At 45.4% G+C, this 27,500-nt stretch overlaps 1 protein-coding gene across 4 annotated transcripts in view; it reads left to right on the top strand.

Annotated features, from left to right (window-relative positions):
- The window catches only part of LOC134965898 (phospholipase A2 inhibitor and Ly6/PLAUR domain-containing protein-like), a 205,921-nt gene that overhangs the window by 153,849 nt on the left and 24,572 nt on the right, over nt 1-27,500 (top strand). For 3 of the 4 annotated variants that reach the window (XM_063942293.1, XM_063942294.1, XM_063942292.1), the window contains 2 exons: nt 7,968-8,075; nt 25,094-25,240. In XM_063942293.1, coding sequence (XP_063798363.1) covers nt 7,968-8,075; nt 25,094-25,240 — 255 coding nt within the window. The remainder of the gene's footprint in view (nt 1-7,967; nt 8,076-25,093; nt 25,241-27,500) is intronic. The other variant, XM_063942295.1, reaches the window with a different exon arrangement.

Below are 27,500 nucleotides of genomic sequence, written 5' to 3'. Positions count from 1 at the left end.
AACTATGTGTGAAATCCATTTGTTCAAATGTATGTTATTAAAATAATTTTTTACTAATTGGCCTTGGGCCTCTTGTTTGGGTGATTATCTGGTGAGGGGTGTCTGTTACAGGTCCCCAGATACAAACATTCTCCAGTACACAATCCATACCTATGGAAATAATATTGTAAGAACCATTGTAAATACGCTTTACTCAGCGCACTTGGGAAATTGTTTTTATCTTGTATGCTATTAAGATCTATCAGCAGGGATCTCTCCCATCGTGCTGCTTTTATCTTGGCACAAGATAAGGATACTATTGTGTTTATATATATATAACACACACAGTTACACGCACCTTCCCTAACACAAATATGGGGGGGCGCCAGTCCCATACTTTGCCAGGGGTGCTCGGACCCCTAGTTACACCCCTGCTGGAGACTGATACATAGTTTATACCAGTGACCAGGGGTTAAAGTGAGCCGGAACGGGGTGGAACAGCGTTCTGTCAGTTCCACTTGGAGATGGAATGCAGTTCCGCCTCCTCAGGCTCACCTAACCCGATGTGTGGCAGGCGCCGCATGGAGATGCCGGGCGCCCGCTGAGATTGTGTTTCCAGCGGGCACCTGTCACACTCTCCACAGCAGCGGAAGCCGGCGACAGGAGCTCACTACTGAGCTCCGGCTCTGTCAGTGTGCGCTATGGGAGAGACGTCATGACGTCTCTCCCATAGTGCCGAGGAGCGGAAACCAGGAAGCCTGCAGTGGTCGGACGCGGGAGCGGGTCTTGGTGAGTATGGTGTTTTTTTTCCCCATATGTTTGACTGTATTGGCGGCGCTTCTACTGTGGGCAAACTATAAGGGGGCATTACTACTTGGGTGCATTACGGCTGGGGGGCATAACTACTGGGGGCAAACTACAAGGGGGCTAACTACTGGGAGCAAACTACAAGGGGCATTACTACTGGGGGGCATTATTACTGGGGGGCATTACTACTGGGGGCATTACTATAGGGGGGTAACTACATGGGGGCTAAACTACAGGGGCTAAACTACTGGGGGGGCATTACTACTTGGTAGCATTACAGCTGGGGGGCATAACTACTGGGGGCAAACTACAAGGGGGCTAACTACTGGGAGCAAACTACAAGGGGCATTACTACTGGGGGGCATTACTATAGGGTGGTAACTACATGGGGGGCTAAACTACATGGGGCATAACTGCAGGGGCTATAACTACAGAGGGAATTACCACTGTGGGCTAAACTACCGGGGGGCTAAACTACATGGGCAGGGGCATTTTAAGAGAGGTGGGGGCCCGTGTTCAGCCTCCTCCGTTCGGGCCCCCTCCTCTCTGCCCGGAGCGCTGTAGAGTCTGAGCCCTAGAGGGCTCAGACTCTACTGCGCATGCGCAGATCTCCGGGAAAATGGCGCTGCGGCCATTTTCCCTGAGATTTCTCTACTGCGCATGTGCAGAACTCCATGAAAATGGCAGCTGAGCCGGCGCTGGACGTCAGAGTGGTGAGTATTTTAAAAATGGGTGCAGTGTGTGCGGTGCGGGCCCCCTCTGGACTCAGGGGCCCGTGTGCACCGCATACACTGCACCCATTATAGAAACGCCAGTGTACATGGGGCAAACTACATGAGGGATAAACTACAGGGAGGCATAACTACTAGTGGCATAACTACAGGGGCTAAACTACTGGGGGCATTACCACTGGGGGGGCTAAACTAAAGGGGGGGGGGGGGGTAAACTACTGGGGTCATAACTGCAGGAGCATTACCACTGGGGGCTAAACTACTGGGGGCATACCTACAGGGGCATACCTACAGGGGGCTAAATGACTGGGGGCATTATCATTAAGTGCATTACTACTAGGGGCACTACTAATGACAGCATTTTAAAGGGGGCACTACTACTGGGGGCATTGCATAAGGGGCACCACTACTATGGGCTCTATATAAGGGGCACTACCACTGTGGGCACTACCAGTACAGTGGACATTGCATAAGGGGCACTACAACTGTGGGCATTGTATAAGGGGCACTACTGCTGTGGGCATTATGTGTATTACGGGGTGCTAATATTGTGGGCATTATGTGTATTATGGGTGCTACTACTGTGGGCTCTGTGTATAAGGGACACTACTATGTGGTGTAATGTGAATAAGATTGTGCTACTGTGTGGCATAATTTTAATTGGGGTTACTATTGTGTGACCACGCCTCTTTCTTTTTGGGGCGTGCGCAATACCTTTATTGCATGGGCGCCGGGGGGAAGAGGGGTGAGTTCCACCACCTCTCTAGGACCACTTTAAGCATTGCCAGTGACTATCGAGATTAACAGAATTGTCACTGGTAGACTAATAGTGTTTTAATATATTGTGCATACTGAATGAAAAAGTATATAGTTTTATGCTTTGTGACCTTTTTGTGCTGTCTGATTTTGTCTGTTTTAAAATAAATGTGTTTTTTATAAAGTGGAAGTCTCCCTATATAGTTGCTAAGCACACAGCCACTCCTTTTATATATATATATATATATATATATATATATATATATAGTGTATTCTAAATTAAATCTATGTTAATACAATTATTTAGTAGTTAGATATAACCTGTATGATTAGATCCACATGTAGAACATCCCACCCGTAGGGGGACCATCTGAGGCACCCAACTAGGTTGCTGCTGGCAGGGTGGGCAGACAATGTAGGTATAGCGTACAGGCATAGCATACAGTAAGGGTGGTAAAATAAAGTAAGAACAACAGCAGTAGCTAGGGTATAAAAATAATGGTAGACAAAGACATAGTAGTTGGCAGGGTTCTACTATGGTATGCCAGTGCTCGGGATCCCTGCGCCCAGCATACCGGTGCTGGGATCCCGACCACCGGAATCCCGACTGCCGGGAATGCCGGCAGCGGGGCGAGCACAAAAGAGCCCCTTGTGCTCGCTGTGCTCACCACCCTGCGGACATGGTGGCGTGCTATGCGCGCCATGCTATTTATTCTCCCTCCAGGGGGGTCGTGGACACCCGAAGAGGGAAAATAGTTGTCTGTATGCCGGGTGTCGGGTTTCCGGCGCCGGTATGCTGAGCGCCGGGATCCCGACAGCCGGCATATCAAGTGCCACCCGTTGGCAGGCATACAGTAATTAAAGTAAAGCATCTCAGGCAATGCAAATCTAGTAGCAGGGTCCACGGTGGAAGGAGTCCAAGGAGCCTCTGGAGCAGTGGGCACTGATGTACTGTAGGTGGGCATGGGGGGGTTTCCATACGTGTGTTTGTGTGTGTGTGTGTTTGTAATTGAGTAGCCAGCACACTGCACAAGCTGTGTATGTGTATATATATATATATATATATATATATATAAATATATACACATATACACACACACATACACACAGAACATCTGTACATAGACATACACACACATACTGTACACAGAATACATGTGTACACACAGTTTACATGCACACATCATACACACACAGTATACGTGCACACAGTATACATACTAACACAGTATACATGCAAACATACATAGTATGCATGCACACAGCATAGACACACACGCAGACATGTACATACATACATACATACATACATAGTATACATGCACACATACATAGTATACATGCACACAGCATACGCACACACTGTACATACATACATACATGCACACAGCATACATACATACACACACACTATACATGCACACAGTATACACACACACACACACAGTACACATGCACACACAGTACACATGCATACAGCATATATACATACACATGCCATATACATACACACAGTATACATGCATACAGCATACACACAGTATACATGCACACAACATATATACATACATATATACATACATAGTTACACACACTCAGCATACTCAGTAGCGGATCTTGCCACGGGCAAGCAGGACTTTTGCCCGGGGCGCCACCTTCCGGAGGGCGCCGCACCATGGCAAGATCTGCCACTGTACCCCCCGCAGTGCCCCTCGCTTTAAAGGGAACCAGACGCGCCTTTCAGAGGCGCTACAGGGGGCACAAATGGGGGCGTAACTGACCACGCCCCCATTTGAAGCCACGCCCCTATACTTTGCCCGGGGTGCCACAAGAGAAAGAACCGGCCCTGAGCATACTGTACATACACACACACACACACACAGTATACATGCATACAGCATATATACATACACACACTATACATCCACACAGCAAACATACATAGTTACACACACACACTATACATGTACTTAGCATACATACATTTTACATAGCAATACACACATCCATTAACATTGAACAGAACCCCCTCCTCACCTTACACTACAGTGGGAACCGAAGACATCAGCCACTGCCTCACTTAGCTCTGTCTCATGGCCCCTTGAACTGCCTGAGAGGAGCTGCAGTGCGCTTCCGCTGCAACTCCCCCTACAGGCAGCCAGCAGCGGCAGCAGCCAGGTTCACACTGTCACTCGGACAGTGTAAAGAGGAGGGAGCTGCTGCATAAGCTTCTCCTCAGTAAAAATAAATAAAAATCGGACGGCAGCGCCGAGGGAGGGGGGGTTCTAGGTACTCGGAACCCCCCCCCCCCCCGCGCGCAACCGTGCGCGTATGAGGCAGTACCCTAATCCTGAAACTAGGCAGCACCCTAATCCTGACACTAGGCAGCACCCTAATCGTGACGCTAACTCATCCCTAACTCCAAACCATAACCCCAGTACACTTACCCCAAACTCAATCTGTTAAACCCTATACAACCCTAATACCCTATCCCCTAAACGAACCCTAATACTCTAACCCAAACCGCTACACCAACACTAATACCCTCCCTAATACCCAACCCTCTAAATGAACCCTAATGCCCTAACCCTGAGTGTTTACCTCTTAGTTCTATAAAGGCAGGGGGTCCTCTCCCTGTTGCTCCTTACATAAAACACACAATTCTGATATGAAAGAGTGCTAGGGATTAGAAGGTCGCTCTGCAGTGGGGGCTGCGGTGTGGACACAAAGAGCTAGTGGTGCGGTGGGTTAGGGTGCATGCACAGTAATGTGTGTGTCTGTGCCAAGCTTAGTGCCTATGACGATGGTGATGAGTTATCACCACAGACTATGGTGGGCTTAGCTCTCCTGCCCTTTCATCTGCATTTACAAGCTGGGTGCATGGCTAATATAACAGTGAAATTACTGGGTTGCCAGGATCATCTTACAAGCTAGACACTACCAAACAAAACCCTATAATAGCTAGATGACAGTATATGCATACAGGAAAACAAACGATTCCCCCCCACCCCAGACACACCTGTTTTTTTCAAGAAAGCTATATGATTTATTTTTTTATGGTAGGTGGAAAGTGGACTGCATTGCCTTACATTACATGTATATTACAAGTAACTAACGTGCAGAGTGCAGACAACGGGACTCTGGGGTATGGGCGAGTCTGCGTGATGTCATGACGTCACACTGTAGTTGCCCAGTGCTACTCTGGGAACGGTTTGGACAGGCCGGATTTCTTTGTGGGGCCTGTCCAAGGCCCCTTTGGGACCGGCAGGGCTCTAGGCGGACGCCTAGGTTGCCTTATGGGAAATATGGGCTTGATTGTAAATATCATCTTTGTATTATTTTAATCATTTTTATAGTCAAAACTCTGGAGTAAAACGTCTATGACAGGTGAGGCAGTGCCTCCTCTGCTTATCTTTTCTGCACATCTCTGTTCACTAAAATTTCAGCAGTATATACTGTTACGATCTGTGTATAATGTCCACATGAACCCTATGGCTCATATATTGGCTCTGGTACTAGCCATTGTCTCCTCTGCCATTTACCTCACCACACATGACTGCAATTCTGGGCAACCATATTTGTAGGAGAAGAGTTTGCTCTTTCAAGTGATGTGGCTCACTAGCAGCTATTTTCTGGTGATCACCTATGATCATCTGTGATCACCAGACAATATTACCCTGCACTATGGAAAACAGAAATTTTCTGTATATGCGTAGGAGGGTACTGCACAGCAACAGATTTACCGCTATGCGATCAAAGCAGTCACTTTAGGCATGGAGGCTTTGCTTGTTGAATATCCCTGCCTCCTGGCATACTGTCAGTTCAGCACTTATTTTAGTGGACAGCTCCAGCCTGCATGTGCCACTTTGTCTCACAGTCTCCTGCACTGTGATCTGCTGCATGTGACCTGTTACGTCACATGTAGAGGGAGGAGCCAAGAAGAGAGGAGAAACGTATGCGCACTGCCATTCCAGGATACAAGAGTAGAGGTGCTGATCTCGCCAACTAGTTTTACTGTTAATTGGGAGGGGGGAGATTTAGGTGCCGGGAGTTTAGGGGGGTGGGGATCGGTATTTTGCTTACAGATCTGTGCTGTAGTGATTCCACAACAGCTATAGGGGGTCATTCCGAATTGTTCGCTCGCTAGCTGCTTTTAGCAGCATTGCACACGCTAAGCCGCCGCCCTCTGGGAGTGAATCTTAGCTTTGCAGAATTGCGAACGAAAGATTAGCAGAATTGCGAATAGAAAATTCTTAGCAGTTTCTGAGTAGCTCCAGACTTACTCACAGATTGCGATCAGCTCAGCCCGTTTCGTTCCTGGTTTGACGTCACAAACACGCCCTGCGTTCGGCCAGCCACTCCCCCATTTCTCCAGCCACTCCCCCGTTTCCCCAGACACTCCCGCGTTTTTCCCTGACACGCCTGCGTTTTTCCGCACACTCCACTCCCAGGAAACGGCCAGTTTCCGCCCAGAAACACCCACTTCCTGTCAATCACACTACGATCACTTCAACGATGAAAAATCTTCATTTGGACGTGAGTAAATCTACTAAGTTTTGTGCTAAAATACTTACCGCATGCGCACTGCGTACCATGTGCATGCGCATTTTTGCCTTAATCGCTCCGTTGCAAAAATCGGCAACGAGCGAACAACTCGGAATGACCCCCATAGTGTGCAGCGATATATATGTTTGTAGCCAGAATATTATTTGTTTTAACTAAAATCTTAGGAACAATAATTTATATTAGGTTTAGGGTAGTGGGCAGGAGAGGGTTACTTTACAGGGGGCTGTCGGGTTTCTGATGGTCGGGATGCCGCTATTGGTATTCTGAACAGATGGCATCCTGTCCATCGGGATATCATACTGATCCTTCATCAGTGCCACTGCGGCTGCTGATGCAGCCACATTCCATGCAGCCATTTTAGATCTCTATGTTTCAATGGCTCAGGCCACCTCCCTTCACACCAGTTTGAATGTGGCTGTAGGCAGGCAGCCTTTTCACACAGTTCCCTGCCATTACCCCTTTTAGACTGTCATGGGCTTCAGCTGCAATATGCTTATTTTTCAGAAAGGGTCTTAGCTTTCTACTCTGCTCAGCCCCTCACATCACAGACCCTCCTGCTGCCCAGTGGTTGAGCCTATTCACCAGGCACAGAAACTGTATAAAGCCACCTACTCTGGACTATGAGGATTATAGATTGGATAGCCCCAGTAAGAATAAATCCTGACTCCCAGTGGTGGTTGATATTCTACCCACAGCTCTTTCTACTCCTTCCCCTCACTGTTTTATGGCTTCCCCCCAAAGTTTCAATTTCAGTGTAGGCCAATCCCATTTTTCCATTATATACACCATCTTTGCCTATGTAGATGACTACTGTGTCTAACATCCCCGTGTAATTTTGGCCATTTCTGTATGAGAGGTCACCTGCAACTGAGGGTGGAGTTATGCCACCAAACAATGTTTTGTTTTTTTTTCTTATCGGTACCCCAAGGCTTGAGGATTGCCTCCCCCTTTTTGGCATCTGCGAGTGCCTACCAGCTCAACGACTGCTAGGTCTCTTATTGCTCCTAGACCATCCCTATCGTAAAGTCTTTCAGTACATCTACTTTACTGGCCCCTGTGGGTTGACCAACCCCTTTCCATCTGCTGTTATGCAAGTGGTAACTACTGCTGTTTTTTCTTCTGTTGCAGTTATCGAGGCGGGTTCGTCCAACTCACTGATGGTGCCAACTTCTGGCAAGCTTCAAGACAGTTTTGCTATGGAAACAGCAAATGAAGTAAAGGGTCCTTCGGGTCTTGGTGGGTATGGTACCAATGAAGATTACATGTATTGCGCTAGCTACTTGTAGCACTTTGTCGGGCTTTCCTGGTAGGCTATGCAAGATTAAAGCAATTAAACATAAGACAATCTATCCATCTATTCATAGAGAATTGATAGAATCAGGTGTACCTTTAACAGATCTCAATACATAGCCCTACTAAATAAAATGTAGTAGCTGCTCCTATTCGACCATCTGGATGTCAATTTAGATACATAAAACAGAAAAACGTGTTACTTTGTTATAAAGTAACAGCAAAGGAGCGTTGGTAATTTTCAGGATACATAAAATGAGGTTTAATTACTTATAAAGATTGTAAGATAACAATACATTCATTAAAAAGCCGGCTGGACAGGACACGGGGCAGCACGCTGCGGCGCTGGAGTATTAAAGTCAAAGTCCTTGCAGTGGTCTGGGGGTAAGCGCTCCCCCTCCCCATGCCTGCACCTCTGACATGTTTGGGGGGGGGGGGGGGGGCATGCTGCCCCCTTACCCCCCCATTCTGATGCCTATGACTGCTTATGTTCAAATACTGCTACTGCCTATATGACAGGTTGTGTATATATGCTTTTTTAATTAATGTATTGTTATCTTACAATCTTTATATGTAATTAAACCTCATTTTAAGTATCCTAAAAAATTGTCAGCGCTCCTTTGCTGTTACTGTGTAACAAAGTAACAAGTTTTTCTGTTTTATGTATGAAAGATTATGAAGCTTATGGAGATGCATTTCAGTGGACCTAGTAGTAGCACTGCGGGTAGACAAATTTCATGGGTGTAGTATGGCTGACCGGCGGTCAGCATACCAACGCCGGGATCCCGGCGAGGAGGGGCGAGTGCAGCAAGCCGCTTGTGGGCTCGCTGCACTCGCCACACTGCGGTCACCACGGGTTCTATTCCCACTCTATGGGTGTCGTGGACACCCACGAGTGGAAATAGTCCCTGTTGGTCGGCATGCCGATCATCGGGATAGTGAGGGGTCGGGATGGTGGATGAGGTCATGTGACTGTCAGTCTCCCGCCGGTCACATGAATACCACCCAAATTTCACCACCAGGTAGCCAGGCTCAGTGGTGCTGAGAGAGGGTACAAATTACATGGGCCCAGATCTGATGGAGGGGCTCAGAGAGAGTCCAGTAGGGACCCAGGCCCCCTCCCCCTTACCTGGCAGCTGCAGCTCTTCTCCTCAGCCCAGCACATGCTGCTGCTAATTTTACTGTCCTGCGTTCAGATAGTCGCCACCTCCAGGGGAGTGTATATTTGCTGTGCAAATGTGCAATCGCATGTGTACGCTGTGCTGCTGAACTCCACTTTGCCCAGGACTTACTCCTCCAGTGCGATCACATCAGGCTGATCGGGGCCGGAACTGACGTCAGACACCCTCCCTGAAAACACTTGGACACGCCTGCATTTTTCTGGACACTCCCAGTAAACGGTAAGTTACCACCCACAAATGGCCTCCTCCTGTCAATCACCTTGCGAACGCCCATGCAAATAGATTTTTAGCACCATCTTGTCGCTGACCAGTGACAATGCTAAATTCCTTTGTCGTATAATCAACCCTTTATGAAGCTAAGAACACTGTACGCTGTTTACTTAAGAAATACCGTAATGATACGCTGTTTGCGTAACGATCGCTCAGCGGTAAGCGAGATGCTCAAGCGTCACGTTCGCTCACGGCCTAGTGATCACAGGACACGTTATTGGTTATGTCTAGGGGAAAGATTCGCTGTAACGTAGCATACGCTAGAGACCACGAGGAGGTCACCAGCGGTGCAGACGCTCACAACACTATACCTTTATGTTAAACCTTATACCGATGAAACACACAGAATACCTTAATGTGAGTACAGGGTGTAAATGCAACCTTGTGTAACCTGACTACCTACAAAGCTGTTTGAGCGTCACCGACGCTCAAATGAACACTTAACACTATAGAAAATACACAGATACTGATTTAGGGTTCCAAAGCCTATTATCTGTATTATATCTAGTATACTTGTAAAAGAGTAACACAGTACAAATGATACACTACAATATAACAAAGACTTCCTAACCAAACACCTAACTAAGGGATAAACTACAATACTATCCTGGTCTAATACAATACAATAAAATACAATACAATACAATAAAGTTTAGTCTAGGGGAGATATGAGAGAAAAGAGAAAATAGAGAGAGAGAAATAGAGACAGAGAGAGAGAGAGAGATTGGCTCACAGAAAGACAATGATTACGGAGAGAACTTACGCACAAGGGTAACGATCGCATGCGCCTCGATATCCAGCTCCCGGTTATCAGCAGTGATAACAGTTTGAAGAGAAGTGAAGTTGGATATGGTCGGCCTGCCTATTTATGCCCCACACACAATGCAATCTCCTAGTCCCTACAATCCTTCAGTTTATTGGACACAGGAATTCGGCCCTGTACTGTAACCAAAGGTCATAGGTTGATTCATACAGGTGGGCTGTGCTGAGTTCAAACAGCTCAGGTGGGTGGGAAACTGGGTTTCCCGCCGCATACCTGAGTATGGGTAAATAATAGAAATGGACATAAACTTCTTATGTTCATAACTATTCGCACGAGCGATTAATACGCTCCAAACCAACACCGGAATATTGCTAATTAAATACTCTTCCGATGGGTATCAAACACTGCTGTATGACTCCTGTTAGACCCTTCGTGCAATACAAAGAGGGATTCCTCCGCTCAGGGACATTCTATCTAAACCAAACTTACAGAAACTATTGAGGGGAACATGATCTATGAAATACATTAATTATGAAATTGTGTAATGAATGAGTCGCACGCTACGATCACATAAACTCTACCGTAAATGCGCATACTGCGCGTGCGAGTGCACGCTATTGCGGGTATGCGCTTCCACGGGAGAGCGTACGCATGCGCAGCACGGACCAGTGTGCGGTGCAAATATGGCAGTGTGCATTAAGACATTTTTCTGACTTTGACAGTCCACCCTTTGGCAGTCAATAATAACTGCCATAAAATATTTAAGGAGAAAAATGTAAGTCAGGGGTTAATTGATTTCCATGGTGGGGAAAGAAAGAAGAATGGAGTAGGTGTGAAGAGGGTATGACCTAGTGAGAAAGCAGGAGCATGTGTGTATGAGTCCATGTTTGGGGGGTCATGTATCATCGTGCCGTACGTGTGGTAAATCAAGCTTCGAGGGATTGCGAAGTATACATTTGAATTCCTTCTTATCCCGTACTAAGGGTCTGTGGATGGGCTGTCAAACTCTACCGAGCTCATTTCGGCTGTGGTTGCAACAAAATGGGGATGCACATTTTAGTTGATGATACATGAATGGGGGAGGTATGTGGTTGCTGATATCTGTGCCTGTATTCCCTATCGACTATGTGTGTCATTACCTGAGGGTTGTAGAGATGAAGATAAAGAACACTTATGGAAAATGCAATGATATTCTATGTCAGGGAAATGTACATCTGTCGATTGAGGTCTTGATTGGTGTCGGTTGATTGGAGTCTTCTTCTTTGTGCTTTTGCTCATAAATCGTGAGTAAAGCAAACAACGTCCATGGATTTACAAAAAAATGTTGGGCTAGCGTGATTTTAAAGTTCCTAGGGAAACTGGGGTACCCATGGCATTGTCCATCAAAATCTTGTATATCAGGTCGTCTGCTCTTCTTCTTTCCATCTTTCCGTTGTCGGCCCCTTGGCTCATCAAATCCTTCGTCTACGTGGGTCTTTGTACCTCGGAGGAAAACATAGAAATGGGTGAAAGACGGACCGTATACTCATTACATCATTACGTCATGGTTTCTAGCATTGGGTCATAAATCAAATCCAGGTTAATTACAGTTTCCTCACTCCTCAGGCTCATCACTTTTGTACTTTGTTTGCACCTCATCAAAGCCTGCCCGCATCTAAATATCAATCCAATAGATATAACGACACCCAAAATACATAGGAGAAACTTTCCAACATCCATTATGACTCCTTGAGCCCAGTCTCCTAAACCGGAGAACCAATTTCGCGGGTTCAACCATGACACCCAACCAGTCAGCTCATTACCTACAGCAGCAAGGGTGAGATTGTGTTTTCGACGAAATTCCCACTTTAGTTGCAGAATATCGTCCATCTTTTGGTCTATGACCTCTACCGGATCCTCGGTGCTATTTGTGATGTACGTGCAACACTTTATGCCGTACTGTGTTGCCAATGTAACACAATATCCGCCTGTTACTGCTGTAAGGTAATTAAGAACCATCCTATGCTGAACTAGCTCTGTTTTGTAAGCTTGAAGTTCTCTTCCAGTGTATCTAAACGTGTCATCATACATTTCAGTGATATTATCTAACAAATTGGCGAGTGCGGAAATGTATTTATAATTCATCACTCCTCGAGCGGTACGAGTGAAATCTAACGCTACCAGAACCTGAATCCCGGTGGATTCATGGATAAGATCAGAGGCCGGATGCTCTAACCTTTCTGACAGTTGTCTTTTAACAAGGTGCTCGTAGTGAGTGTGAGTATAAGGAGCTTGGGCACCACGGTGTATGTCCTTCATTTTGTCATGTGTTACAGTCATCACTTCAGGCAATACTTTTCCAATATAACACAATCCTTCAGAGTTTGGGGCAAGCCACTTGTACGCCTTTCTCCCGCATATGAAATATGCATCATCGGGGAGAACATAAGGGACGGAGAAGGACATGACCATGTTACAAACCTTCCAGGTGAAATCTCCTGACCCTAATTCTTCCATCTGCTTAATGCACGTATCAGTTTGTACGATATGTGCACAGTATCCTGGTGATACCTCTCCAACTCTAGTAATCCTATTTCCTAAGGTATATCGATACCGAAAAGATTTTCCTCTACTGGCTATGTGGCGTACGAGCTCTGTATCTGTAGGCATTCTATCTGCTCTATGTGAAAAGGTCATGGTAAGGTTGCTCCATGACACTTCCCAATTTCCCGGTTTTCTAGGATTGGTGATATTAAAACATATGAGGGACCTATCCACATGATATTGGTGGAGCTTCAAACTAGGAGGGCTGGAGATGTTAAACCTCCGGTCCACCGGTCTCCCACCACTTAGCTCAAGTACCTCCCCTAACGTTAAAGGAAATGGTACTAGCCCTGATTTGCTGTGACCCTGAGGTACTTGAGAGCATACCCAACAATCTGTTTGGTTCAACACGTTACCCACTAGAGAGTGATAGTCACTCAATGGATGCCGGTCCATATGGATATTAAAACTAGATTGGCATTTCTTTATGCATCCATCTTCAACCAGATTATCACAGAGCCTACAGATACAATTTTCCTCAGCTAACAATCCATCACAATTTCTTCTATCGGATCGTTTTCTGATACTCGCCTTTACTCGTTGGTTTGGTTGATCTTGGAAAACTACGCCTCCATCATCATAATCGGAACCCATTCCAGAACCTCTCTCGACCTCTATGGTACTCTCGCCGGAACAGACTGCTCTGGTCAACATCATGGTTAACATCAAAATCCGGATTACAGTCTCTTGGGGCAAGTCCATCTTTGAGGAGAAAATAGAGAAGAATGAGAAGGGGGAAACAGAAATTTTAAGGGAGAGGGGATGGGAAGTGGAGAAAAACAATAAAAGGGAGAAGGGAGTCGACAGCTGCTTTCGATCTTCAAGGCTCAGGTGCTGCCTCAGTCCTCCTGGAACAGACACTCCAGTGATACAACCTCTACCATCTGTTCCTTGTCACGGGACTTCTCTGGATCAGCAACCTTTTTGCAGTGGGATGAATGGACCCAAGTCTCTCTCTCAGCAACCTTCAATGCTGTGGTGCTAGTCAATAAGACCTGGTATGGTCCTTCCCATCTATCAATAAGACAACCTGAGCGTAGAAAATTTCGTATCATTACATAATCCCCAGGTTCAATGTCATGGCAATTACTATCTGGTAAATCAGGAATCACCAACTTCAGATTATCATTTTGATTCCTCAACTGCTTACTCATATTAATTAAGTACTTTACAGTTACTTCATTGTTACATTTCAAATCATCCTGAGGGTTAATCATGACATGCGGTTGTCGACCAAACAGAATTTCAAAAGGAGACAGATTAAGAGGGGACCTGGGAGTGGTTCTGATGCTATACAAAACAATGGGTAAAGCTTCTGGCCACGTCAAACCTGTCTCTGCCATTACTTTACTCAATTTATTTTTAATAGTGCTGTTCACTCTTTCGACCTTCGCACTCGCCTGTGGACGGTACGGAGTGTGCAGCTTGCTATCAATACCCATCAACTTACACATTCCTTGAAAGACATCACCTGTAAAATGGGTACCCCTATCACTTTCAATGATTCTAGGGATACCATATCTACATACAAATTCCTGCACAATTTTCTTAGCTGTAAACATAGCGGTATTTGTAGCTGCTGGAAAAGCTTCGACCCAATTTGAGAAAACATCTATACAAACAAGTACATACTTCAAATTTCTACATGGGGGTAATTGGATGAAGTCAATTTGTATTACTTGGAAAGGGCCGCCGGTAGGTGGGATATGGGAGGGTTCTGTAGGTATTGCCTTTCCAATATTCTTTCTCAGACAGGTAAGGCATGACATTGCTCTTTTACTAGCATGAGAGGAGAATCCTGGGGCACACCAGTATGCTCTTACCAATTTGCACATCCCCTCCTTGCCTAGATGAGTCAGCCCGTGAGCTGCTTCAGCCAGACACGGAAGGTATGCCCTGGGGGCCACTGGTTTACCATGTCCATCCGTCCAGAGCCCTGAGGACTCCTGGCCATATCCCTTTGCCTTCCAGACTGCCTTCTCCTGAGTGGAACACAAATTCTGCATTTCACACAACTTTTGTGTGTTGATGGTATTAAATACCATCAACTGTGTGGCGTCTGTCTGTATGGGGGTAGCAGCTGCAAGCTTTGCGGCTTCGTCTGCTCGGCTGTTACCAAGGGATACTGGGTCTTGGCTATATGTATGTGCTTTACATTTGATAACAGCCACTCTGTCGGGTTCCTGTATCGCTGTTAGAAGCCTTTTTATATGAGCTGCATGCGCTATCGGTGTGCCAGCTGCCGTCATGAAGTTTCTGAGCCGCCATAGGGCTCCGAAATCATGGACTACCCCGAACGCGTATCTAGAATCGGTGTAGATATTGGCAGACTTACCCTTAGCCAATTCACATGCTCTGGTTAGGGCGACCAGTTCAGCAACCTGGGCTGAGTGAGGTGGGCCTAGCGGTTCCGCTTCTATGGTGTCTTGGTCATCTACGACTGCGTATCCAGTACACAAGTCTCCCGAGTCTGACTGTCTGTGACAACTACCGTCCGTGTAGAACGTGAGTTCTGCATCTTCTAGTGGATTGTCACTGATGTCAGGCCTTGCGGTAAAATTTTGGGTCAAATATTCCATACAATCATGTGTATCTTCCTTTGCATTAAATCCTCCTTCCCCATCACTCTCACCTCCCACCCTTTGTGCCTGTCCAGGCACACCTGGGAGAAATGTTGCAGGGTTTAATGCACTGCATCTCCTTATGGTGATGTTTACGGGGGCCATTAGTGCTAATTCCCATCTCGTAAACCTGGCTGATGAGACGTGTCTGGTTTGGGCAGAATTCAATAAGGCAGATACTGCATGTGGTGTATGGATTGTGAGGTTGTGGCCTAGCACGACATCTTCGCTTTTCGTCACTAGCAATGCTATCGCCGCAACGCTACGCAAGCATGTGGGGAGGGACCGCGCTACTGTATCTAGCTGAGCGCTGTAGTATGCGACTGGCCTGCTGGCATCACCGTGTTTTTGTGTTAGTACACCTGCTGCGCACCCAGCACTTTCTGTTCCGTATAGCTCAAAGGGTTTCCCATAGTCTGGCATACCTAGTGCCGGTGCCTGCGTTAGGCACTGTTTGAGTCTCTCAAATGCTGTTTCGGATTCGTCTGTATGCGAAATCCGATCAGGTTTGTTCGAAGAGACCATTTCCTGCAAAGGTAGTGCCAATATGGAAAACCCTGGGATCCAATTACGGCAATACCCACACATTCCTAAAAACGTCCTTATCTGTTGCTGGGTTTGTGGCAGTGTCATGTCTCTAATGGCTTGGATTCTATCAGCGGTCAGGTGTCTCAGTCCTTGTGTTAGACAGTGTCCCAAATATTTTACCTTAGTCTGGCATAATTGCAACTTGTCTTTGGAAACCTTGTGACCTGTGTCTGAAAGGTGAAACAGGAGTTGTTTCGTATCTTTCAGAGAAGCTTCCAGTGAATCTGAACACAGCAGTAAATCATCCACATACTGTATCAATACTGATCCACTCTCTGGTTGAAAAGACTGTAAACAATCATGCAAAGCCTGAGAAAATATACTTGGACTGTCTATGAAACCTTGGGGTAATCGAGTCCACGTGTATTGGACCCCTCTGTATGTGAATGCAAACAAATATTGGCTGTCAGGGTGCAGAGGTACCGAAAAGAAAGCGGAGCAGAGGTCAATAACAGTGAAAAATTTGGCAGTGGGAGGAATTTGCATTAGGATGACAGCTGGATTAGGCACTACGGGGAACTGACTCTCGACTATTTTGTTAATTCCCCTTAGATCCTGCACTAGTCTGTAACCCCTCCCCCCACTCTTTTTAACAGGGAAGATGGGACTATTTGCTGTGCTGGACGTTCTTACTAGAATGCCCTGTTGTAGCAAGCGCTCTATTACGGGAAAAACTCCTAACTCCACCTCTGGCTTCAGAGGATACTGTGGGATTTTTGGAGCTATCCTACCATCTTTTACTTGTACTACTACTGGAGCTACGTTTGCCATTAATCCAGTGTCCTGTCCATCTTTTGTCCAAAGTGACTCTGGTATCTGAGATGTCATCTCTTCTACCTGGGATGGGTTCCTATTTGTTATAACGGTGTGTGACATTAATTTTGATGGGGAGTCTAACATGTCTCGTACTTCTTGAGCGTGATTCTCAGGTATGTCCAAGAATACACCTTCAGGAGTACAATAAATGACGCAACCCATTTTACATAGTAAGTCTCTACCCAGGAGATTGGTTGGTGCAGATGCAGCCAGCAAAAAGGAATGCTTGGTGTGCAAAGGCCCTATTGTAATCTCGGCTGGTTTGCTAACAGGGTAGTGCTGGACTACTCCTGTTACTCCCATGGCTGGAATTGTCCTACCAGTGGTTCTCATGCCCACTGTCGAATTGATCACTGACTTGGCCGCCCCTGTGTCTACAAGAAAGTTTAAAGTTTTACCGGCTACATTGATTGCAATCTCTGGTTCGCTTCCAAGACTGGCAATCAATTTAACTGGTTGCAGATTACAGGTATGGCCACACCCCTATTGGGTATGCTGACCTCCCTGAATCCCATTGGCAGCAACTATTTGTGCGGGGGTTAGCTGGGAACTACCAGAGGCATGCCAATCTCTGTTCGGGGGGTATCTTTTTGTTTCCCCTGTATGTGGCTCAAAACTCCGCCTCTGTGGACCCTGCTCCCAATGTCGTGTGTTGTGTTGTGTTGTTGTCTAGGGGGTTGAAAAGATCTTGGTACATTCTTTGATCTACATTCTCGTGCAAAATGTCCTGGTTTGTTACAAGAAAAACATGTTATTACACTTGCCTTACCCACAGGATTCGGTGGTACATACGCAGGCTGCCTTGTGGTCAGCGCCTGTATACTTACTGACATCAACTTATCACTTTGCGACTCCCTGTGCCTAGTGATGTTTTTGTCGTGATCAACAGCAGCCTCTCTCAATGTGGACACTGACAGACCTCGCCAGCATGGCTGCGTGGTCTGAACCCTAGTCTTTAATGTTTCTTTCAAACCATCCATCAGTACAGACACTGCTACTTCCCGATGGTTTGGGTTGGTCTTTATGTCCTCTATACCAGTGTACTTTGCCATTTCTGTTAGTGCCCGGTGGAAATATTCTGCTGCCGTTTCGGACTCTTTTTGCTTAATGGAAAATATTTTATTCCATTTAACAACGGCTGGGAAATACTCCTTTAGCTGTAAATTTATCCTTTTTACATTATCCTTATTGTATACGTCTGTAAGCGGTACATCTTTATCCAATTGACAGTCAGCTAAAAACTGAGTTGCGTCGACATTGGAAGGTAAACAAGCTCTTAGCAGTACCTGCCAATCCTTGTTGTTGGGCTCTACAGTGTTTCCTAAATCCCTGATGTATTTTTGGCTAGCAACTAAGTCTTTCCTGGGGTCAGGAAATTCGGACACTATTGTTCTTATTTCCATTCTGGAAAATGGGGCGTACATGGCAATGTTCCTTATGGGAGTGGCTCCAGACACATCTGTTTTTCCATTGGGAACTGCTATTACCCTTACAGGAGCAATTCTAACAGCCTCTTCCTGTGTAGATTCTACAACTTGTGGTACAATGGTTTCAGTGTAGTGCATGGTGCCGTACTTACCCGTTGACACGACCTCACCTATCCCTCCGCTAGGGGCTTTCACTAATCTCGTGAGTGTCGCTGTGCCTACTGTGGTCTCTGATATGGTGGCCGCAAGAGAGAGCGCTGAAATTGTTGCCGAATCGTCTTCTTGTTCACACTCCTGAGGAAGGTTCAAAACAGGGTACAACTTGCACGGGTTAATACTTGCATGAGTTATTCGGTTAACATCATTTACATTTACAGGGTTACTAAGAGTTTGTGTTTTACAACCCAGTGCGTTTCTCTCCGCAATCAACTTCTCTCCTGCAATGTATGGTGGAGGAGGAGCTGTGGCAATCAACTTCCTGACTGCCCCAGATCCTGCCGCCAGAGCCAAACCTCTCTGTATCTCACCTTCCTGGTGCCATAACTGCAAGTAATCATGATGCTGAATTCGTCTCTTTGATGATTTTACGAGACATATCCTCCTCCTTAAATTTTGTAACACATCTGGACTGAAGCTACCTATTCTTGGGAACTTGTCCCTGTCTTGTACAGTCATTCTCTCCCATTCATCACATAAAACCTCTGTGTGACTACCGTATTTTTCACACATTACATATCGTGCCGACCCAACTGGTCGGTTCACAGAATCAACCTGAACCTGGGTTGATCGCCCCCTACCTGAGCAACTGGCCCCCATCGTCTGTAGGTGTTGCTTAGTCCTCCTTGGATTTTCTGTATCAAGGTTTTCAGCAAGCCTTTACAGACAACCAAATTACTCCACAGTAGGCCGGCGGTGGCGGTTTACCGAGTACCCCACTCACTCGCCCACCTCGACCAATACGACCTGATCACACCGATATGGTGCTGGCGTACTCGATACAGGGCCCCTATGGAACCTTCAGTTTACTGGAACATATGAGGGATACCCGCAGGACACTTACTCTTTCCAGTAAAGTTGGGGTTGTTAGATAGTTCCTGAGTGACCAGCGAACTTCCCTTCCAAAAATAAAAAATTACACAAATCACGTCAGAATGTACAAATAGCGTTTGTGACCAGTTTACTCTAATGGTATTAGGTCAGGTTACTAACTACTGCACACAATTACGTGCGGTCCAATCGTTCAGTTCACGAACACTACTTGTCATGTACTGAAAGATTAATGGAATCGATGTTTCCGGCCGCGATTCCTTCAGCAAGAGCTTATATGGCCTATATGGGTTCTGCACCAACACCCCAGGCGTTGTGCCACTGGACTTTTATAGCGGACCTCTTTGTCTCTTTACCTGTTACCTTATGACCTCCTGGTCTGTTACCTTATGACCTCCTGGTCTTGTTACCTTATGATCCGCTATACTCTAATGCTCAAATATTATTTAACCAGAGATGCCTCCCTAGCCACCGTATATGTCACTTACACGTATGTCCTTTGACGAGTACCCGACTTTCCTTTTGGTTCCACCTTAAAAATTGTATAAACTTTTGTATACAAAACACACTCACTCAACACATGTACACTTTTGTTTCTATATCTATTTCTGCGCAGAAATTGTCTTCAGGCCAAGTGTGTTACCAATTAGGAGCAGGATCTGTTAAACTAAATTTCAGTTTTCCCAAAAATAGATTTGCGTTATTTACCGCGTCGCGTTATCTACCGCTGTGCGTTACTTATCGCCTTTGCGCTAAAATCCAACTCTTCGTGACTTGAGCTACGTGGGCGTAACCAGACGCTACGTTGCGTAGTGTACGCTGCGTGCGTCTGCCTTTTGGATTGCGTACGCTAGTCTTTGTTAGTGACACGTGTACGCAATGCAAAGGATTCACCGTAACACAATATATATTTTATCAATGTAGATGATCCCTGATCATCTACCGCAATCCACACTGCACACTGGCTGCCTCGTCTCTCGGACAAGCCGTGTGTTGTTCTATACTTTAACTATTACCTCTACTTATTAAATAACAGCAAATCTCCTTTTAGCCCTTTCTATCAACTATAAAATTTGGCAAACAGGAATAGTGATATACGAAAAATGAAACAGAAATGCAGATATATGCGTGCGTACGCAAGACAAAAGAAAAATAAACAGTTTTAAAAAGACACAAGCGTTTTGTTCTTACTTCCGGTTACCGGATTCCTTCAGCACTCTTTATCTAAGTGAAGCAGACGCTTATCCCGTCAGCAACTGAGAGACAACCTCCCACCCTTTGCTGGGGGATAATGTCTGCTGATCTACCTAGTGCAGATGTGAAAAGGACCGGACGAGCCCGCAATTGACAATGCTAAATTCCTTTGTCGTATAATCAACCCTTTATGAAGCTAAGAACACTGTACGCTGTTTACTTAAGAAATACCGTAATGATACGCTGTTTGCGTAACGATCGCTCAGCGGTAAGCGAGATGCTCAAGCGTCACGTTCGCTCACGGCCTAGTGATCACAGGACACGTTATTGGTTATGTCTAGGGGAAAGATTCGCTGTAACGTAGCATACGCTAGAGACCACGAGGAGGTCACCAGCGGTGCAGACGCTCACAACACTATACCTTTATGTTAAACCTTATACCGATGAAACACACAGAATACCTTAATGTGAGTACAGGGTGTAAATGCAACCTTGTGTAACCTGACTACCTACAAAGCTGTTTGAGCGTCACCGACGCTCAAATGAACACTTAACACTATAGAAAATACACAGATACTGATTTAGGGTTCCAAAGCCTATTATCTGTATTATATCTAGTATACTTGTAAAAGAGTAACACAGTACAAATGATACACTACAATATAACAAAGACTTCCTAACCAAACACCTAACTAAGGGATAAACTACAATACTATCCTGGTCTAATACAATAAAATACAATACAATACAATAAAGTTTAGTCTAGGGGAGATATGAGAGAAAAGAGAAAATAGAGAGAGAGAAATAGAGACAGAGAGAGAGAGAGAGATTGGCTCACAGAAAGACAATGATTACGGAGAGAACTTACGCACAAGGGTAACGATCGCATGCGCCTCGATATCCAGCTCCCGGTTATCAGCAGTGATAACAGTTTGAAGAGAAGTGAAGTTGGATATGGTCGGCCTGCCTATTTATGCCCCACACACAATGCAATCTCCTAGTCCCTACAATCCTTCAGTTTATTGGACACAGGAATTCGGCCCTGTACTGTAACCAAAGGTCATAGGTTGATTCATACAGGTGGGCTGTGCTGAGTTCAAACAGCTCAGGTGGGTGGGAAACTGGGTTTCCCGCCGCATACCTGAGTATGGGTAAATAATAGAAATGGACATAAACTTCTTATGTTCATAACTATTCGCACGAGCGATTAATACGCTCCAAACCAACACCGGAATATTGCTAATTAAATACTCTTCCGATGGGTATCAAACACTGCTGTATGACTCCTGTTAGACCCTTCGTGCAATACAAAGAGGGATTCCTCCGCTCAGGGACATTCTATCTAAACCAAACTTACAGAAACTATTGAGGGGAACATGATCTATGAAATACATTAATTATGAAATTGTGTAATGAATGAGTCGCACGCTACGATCACATAAACTCTACCGTAAATGCGCATACTGCGCGTGCGAGTGCACGCTATTGCGGGTATGCGCTTCCACGGGAGAGCGTACGCATGCGCAGCACGGACCAGTGTGCGGTGCAAATATGGCAGTGTGCATTAAGACATTTTTCTGACTTTGACACCAGTGATGCCCTTTGTTGCTGTCCGATGTGCGTGCACATTGCGGTACATACGCATATGTATTCTATTGCTGATCGCCCGCTGTGCGAAAACACACAGCAGCAATCAGATCTAAATGACCCCCTTGGTCAGGTCTGCCCACGTCCAGCCCTTATTGCAGCTGTTTACAGAGTTTTGGTGCTTTTTTACAGTAGGTTAGGAATGAGCCCTTGCCTCAGGGTTGACACTCTAATCTATTGCTGTTGGAACTTTTTTCAAATAGAGGTTGTGGTTGAACTAATGTTGTGTTCTAGTGTCAAAAGCTTGGAGTGGTTCAAAATATCAACAATTAGACTCTAATTGTGCATAAGTGGCTCTACTTTGGTGTAACGTGTATAAGCGTCTCCTCTACTGTGTAACGTGTATAAGCGTCTCCTCTACTGTGTAACGTGTATAAGCGTCTCCTCTACTGTGTAACGTGTATAAGCGTCTCCTCTACTGTGTAACGTGTATAAGCGTCTCCTCCACTGTGTAACGTGTATAATCGTCTCCTCCACTGTGTAACGTGTATAAGCGTCTCCTCTACTGTGTAACGTGTATAAGCGTCTCCTCCACTGTGTAACGTGTATAATCGTCTCCTCCACTGTGTAACGTGTATAAGCGTCTCCTCCACTGTGTAACGTGTATAAGCGTCTCCTCCACTGTGTAACGTGTATAAGCGCCTCCTCCACTGTGTAACGTGTATAATCGTCTCCTCCACTGTGTAACGTGTATAATCGTCTCCTCCACTGTGTAACGTGTATAAGCGTCTCCTCTACTGTGTAACGTGTATAAGCGTCTCCTCCACTGTGTAACGTGTATAAGCGTCTCCTCCACTGTGTAACGTGTATAAGCGTCTCCTCCACTGTGTAACGTGTATAAGCGTCTCCTCCACTGTGTAACGTGTATAAGCGTCTCCTCCACTGTGTAACGTGTATAAGCGTCTCCTCCACTGTGTAACGTGTATAATCGTCTCCTCCACTGTGTAACGTGTATAAGCGTCTCCTCCACTGTGTAACGTGTATAAGCGTCTCCTCCACTGTGTAACGTGTATAAGCGTCTCCTCCACTGTGTAACGTGTATAAGCGTCTCCTCCACTGTGTAACGTGTATAAGCGTCTCCTCCACTGTGTAACGTGTATAATCGTCTCCTCCACTGTGTAACGTGTATAAGCGTCTCCTCCACTGTGTAACGTGTATAAGCGTCTCCTCCACTGTGTAACGTGTATAAGCGTCTCCTCCACTGTGTAACGTGTATAAGCGTCTCCTCCACTGTGTAACGTGTATAAGCGTCTCCTCCACTGTGTAACGTGTATAAGCGTCTCCTCCACTGTGTAACGTGTATAAGCGTCTCCTCCACTGTGTAACGTGTATAATCGTCTCCTCCACTGTGTAACGTGTATAAGCGTCTCCTCTACTGTGTAACGTGTATAAGCGTCTCCTCCACTGTGTAACGTGTATAAGCGTCTCCTCCACTGTGTAACGTGTATAAGCGTCTCCTCTACTGTGTAACGTGTATAAGCGTCTCCTCCACTGTGTAACGTGTATAATCGTCTCCTCCACTGTGTAACGTGTATAAGCGTCTCCTCCACTGTGTAACGTGTATAAGCGTCTCCTCTACTGTGTAACGTGTATAAGCGTCTCCTCTACTGTGTAACGTGTATAAGCGTCTCCTCTACTGTGTAACGTGTATAAGCGTCTCCTCTACTGTGTAACGTGTATAAGCGTCTCCTCTACTGTGTAACGTGTATAGGCGTCTCCTCTACTGTGTAACGTGTATAAGCGTCTCCTCTACTGTGTAACGTGTATAAGCGTCTCCTCCACTGTGTAACGTGTATAATCGTCTCCTCCACTGTGTAACGTGTATAAGCGTCTCCTCCACTGTGTAACGTGTATAAGCGTCTCCTCTACTGTGTAACGTGTATAAGCGTCTCCTCTACTGTGTAACGTGTATAAGCGTCTCCTCTACTGTGTAACGTGTATAAGCGTCTCCTCTACTGTGTAACGTGTATAAGCGTCTCCTCTACTGTGTAACGTGTATAAGCGTCTCCTCTACTGTGTAACGTGTATAAGCGTCTCCTCTACTGTGTAACGTGTATAAGCGTCTCCTCTACTGTGTAACGTGTATAAGCATCTGTACTGTGGTGTAACCTATATAAGTGGCTCCTCTGTGGTGTAACGTGTAGCGGGCGATCAGCAATAGACTGTGTATGCATTGCAATGTGTACGTGCACCGGTAAACAACAACAGGCATCGATGAACAGCGACAGGCTGGTGCAAATTTTTTGCCGCACTTGTGTTCGAAAGGTGATTGATAGGAAGAGACCGTTTGTGGGTTGTAACTGGCCATTTTCTGGGAGTGTCAGGGAAAACGTAGGCGTTCCCAAGCGTTTTCATGGAGGGTGTCTGACGTCAGCTCTGGACCCAATCAGCCTGTTCTCATTGCATTGGAGGAGTAAGTCCTGGGCTGCGCAGAGACTGCACAAAGTGGATTTTAGCAGCTCGGTGTACACATAGCATCGCACACTTGCAAGTTGAATATACACTCCCCCTGGAGGCGGCGACTATCCGAACGACAGCAAAATTAGCAGCCCAGCGATCAAGTGTAAAGCACCCCCTTAGAGCGCTGGTGCCTTATGTCTGGCTTTGGGGTTTAAAATGTCCCTTTTCTGTCTGACAGATCATCAAGCCAGTTTAGATGGACTTGCTGCCATGGCTCTGGTGCAATCCACTATTCGGCAGTCCAGGAGCAATTCCATGGGGTTAAAGATGATTCAATCTTATTTTTTAAGAAATCAGATCAACTTGCATTGTGTGTATATATATATATATATATATATATATATATATATATTGTTTTTATTTTCAGATCTTACAGGACCTGCAGATAATTTTGAGCCAAATGGACTGACCTGCCCAGCGTGTGTTTCTGATTCGGACTGGTGTGACCCAAATTACAGCATACAGTGTATTGGAAAAGAAAATATGTGCATTTTTGAAGTTACCAAAATTTATGGTAATTGTGAAAAAAACATCTCACTGTCACATAAATGATTATTACCATTTATATTTAAAAGTGCCACCATTAACCTATCAGTGTGTTTTGACTAAGGGAGGAAAGCGGGGTACATGGAGAAAACCCATGTAAGCACGAGGAGAACATAGAAACATCTCACAGATAGAGCATTGGTCTGAATAAAATTCATGACCCAAGCACTGTGAGGTTGCACTGCTAATCTTTGTGCCGCTATGCTGCATGTAATAAACAAATAACTTATTGCAGAATATTGAAAAGTTGATCTTCGATTGACCCTCCAAATGATTACCCTCTTTATCACTATGTCATTCCAAAACTCTATTCCCAGTTATTAATGCAAATGTTTGTATAGCCCTATCCCCCCCCCCCCCCTCCTGCTGTTATCTCTCTTGTATAAATCGCTACCTCCTGCAAACTAGAGATGCGCGCCGGACATGTTTTGGTATCGGATCTGTATCTCCGTTCATGGTTTGGATCTGGATTGGTTTTGCCAAAACCACCCTTTCGGGTTTTGATTTTGGATCTGGATTTTATTTTTACAACATAAAAACAGCTAAAATCACATAATTTGGGGGTAATTTTGATCCTACGGTATTTTTAACCTCAATAACATTAATTTACACTCATTTCCAGTCTATTCTAAACACTGCACACCTCACAATATTGCTTTTAGGCCAAAAGGTTGCACCGAGGTCGCTGGATGCCTAAGCTAAGCGACCCAAGTGGTCAGCACAAACACCTGGCCCATCTAGGAGTGGCACTGCAGTGGCAGACAGGATGGCACTTTTAATAACTAGGCCCCAACCAGCACATGATGCAAAGAAAAAAAAGAGGTGCAAGATGGAATTGTCTTGGGTCCTCCCTCCCAACCATTTCAGCGACAGGTGGTCCCCCTAGAAAAAGCTCGCCAAATTCTCCAAATCATAGCTAACTACAAACATATGACCTCCATATTTGATGACTTTTCACATTATGAGAACAGGCAAGAGGAAGAGGACAGTGTCAAGAAGGTGATTAAAAATGAGGGAGACACACGCAATCAGAAACACACAGGCTTTCACCTCCACTGTTATATTGGTGTGGAACAGAAAGGACTTTAACCAAGCAGATATATACAGTAATAACCACATTACTGGACAAATTGAAAAACTAGGGGACAAAGCCTCCGAATTTGTACCCCCTTTTCCATTTTCAGGGATTAAGATAATCTCAGATTTAATGCTGGGATGCAAATAAACTGGTGTACACTACAGGATCAAGATTGGATATTTTTCCCTCCACAGAGTCTGGAGACTTATTTTGTGAAAGTCTCATAGTCTCATGGGGCAAGTTGAGATTGGGTGGGTATGGTACAGTACTAAGCAGTACTGTGCGGTGAATTTTTTGTTATTCAGCCCCTGCCCTAGTGGAGCTTACCACTCTAGTCCAAACTCATTTCATATTACAAGTAGGACTGTGGACGGAAGCAATGCTAACCTCTGTGCCAACAGCATGCCTCAGCCTGGCAAGCCAAACATCTCCCTGGCCATAAGGCACCATGACACTTCACACTGGGCCCTTATTCAGTAACTGTTTGTGCCTCACAGGAGTTCCTGGCCCATCTAGTGCTGCAGTGCAATGGAAAGCTGATGCAATGCAAGATCACTGAAACTCTGTTCTCCTAACACCGCGAGGTCTTGCTATAACCCTACGCAGCCCTTATATTGTACAATTAAGAAGACAACATTTACAAAATAAAGGAAAAGAACCCTGTACCTCAAATGCGCATCTTGTAAATAATCCCAAAATGTGGAACATTAATAATAAATCAAAATTAAGGTTGACTATTTGGAGCCATTCATTTGAGTCCCTAACATGAAATAATTGAGAAGAACCTCTCTCTAATGCTGGGTACACAGTGCACACTAGAAGATATATCTACTAGAGATGAGCGGGTTCAAACAGGACACCACTGGAATTATATGAAAACATATAGACATACTGTAGATGTGTTTGGAAAATCTAGTTTTCTCTGGCAGTTGCCAGAGAAAATGAAGTAGGAGATGTTGCCATGCCACACCAAAGAGGTGGATTTTTTGGTATTTTGACTAGGTATGACAATGGGCTTTTTCATCCCATGGCCAACAACTGTCTATAATGGTGCCTAATTCAAACATACCACATCTCCGTCAGAATCCTCATTGTCAACTTCCTCCTCAGTGCCAGCTTCACCAATATCCTCCTCATCCTGGTATACTTC

The sequence above is a fragment of the Pseudophryne corroboree genome, chromosome 10 (genome assembly GCF_028390025.1).
Source record: "Pseudophryne corroboree isolate aPseCor3 chromosome 10, aPseCor3.hap2, whole genome shotgun sequence".
Taxonomy (NCBI): Eukaryota; Metazoa; Chordata; class Amphibia; order Anura; family Myobatrachidae; genus Pseudophryne; species Pseudophryne corroboree.
This window is presented reverse-complemented; position numbering and strand designations above follow the sequence as displayed.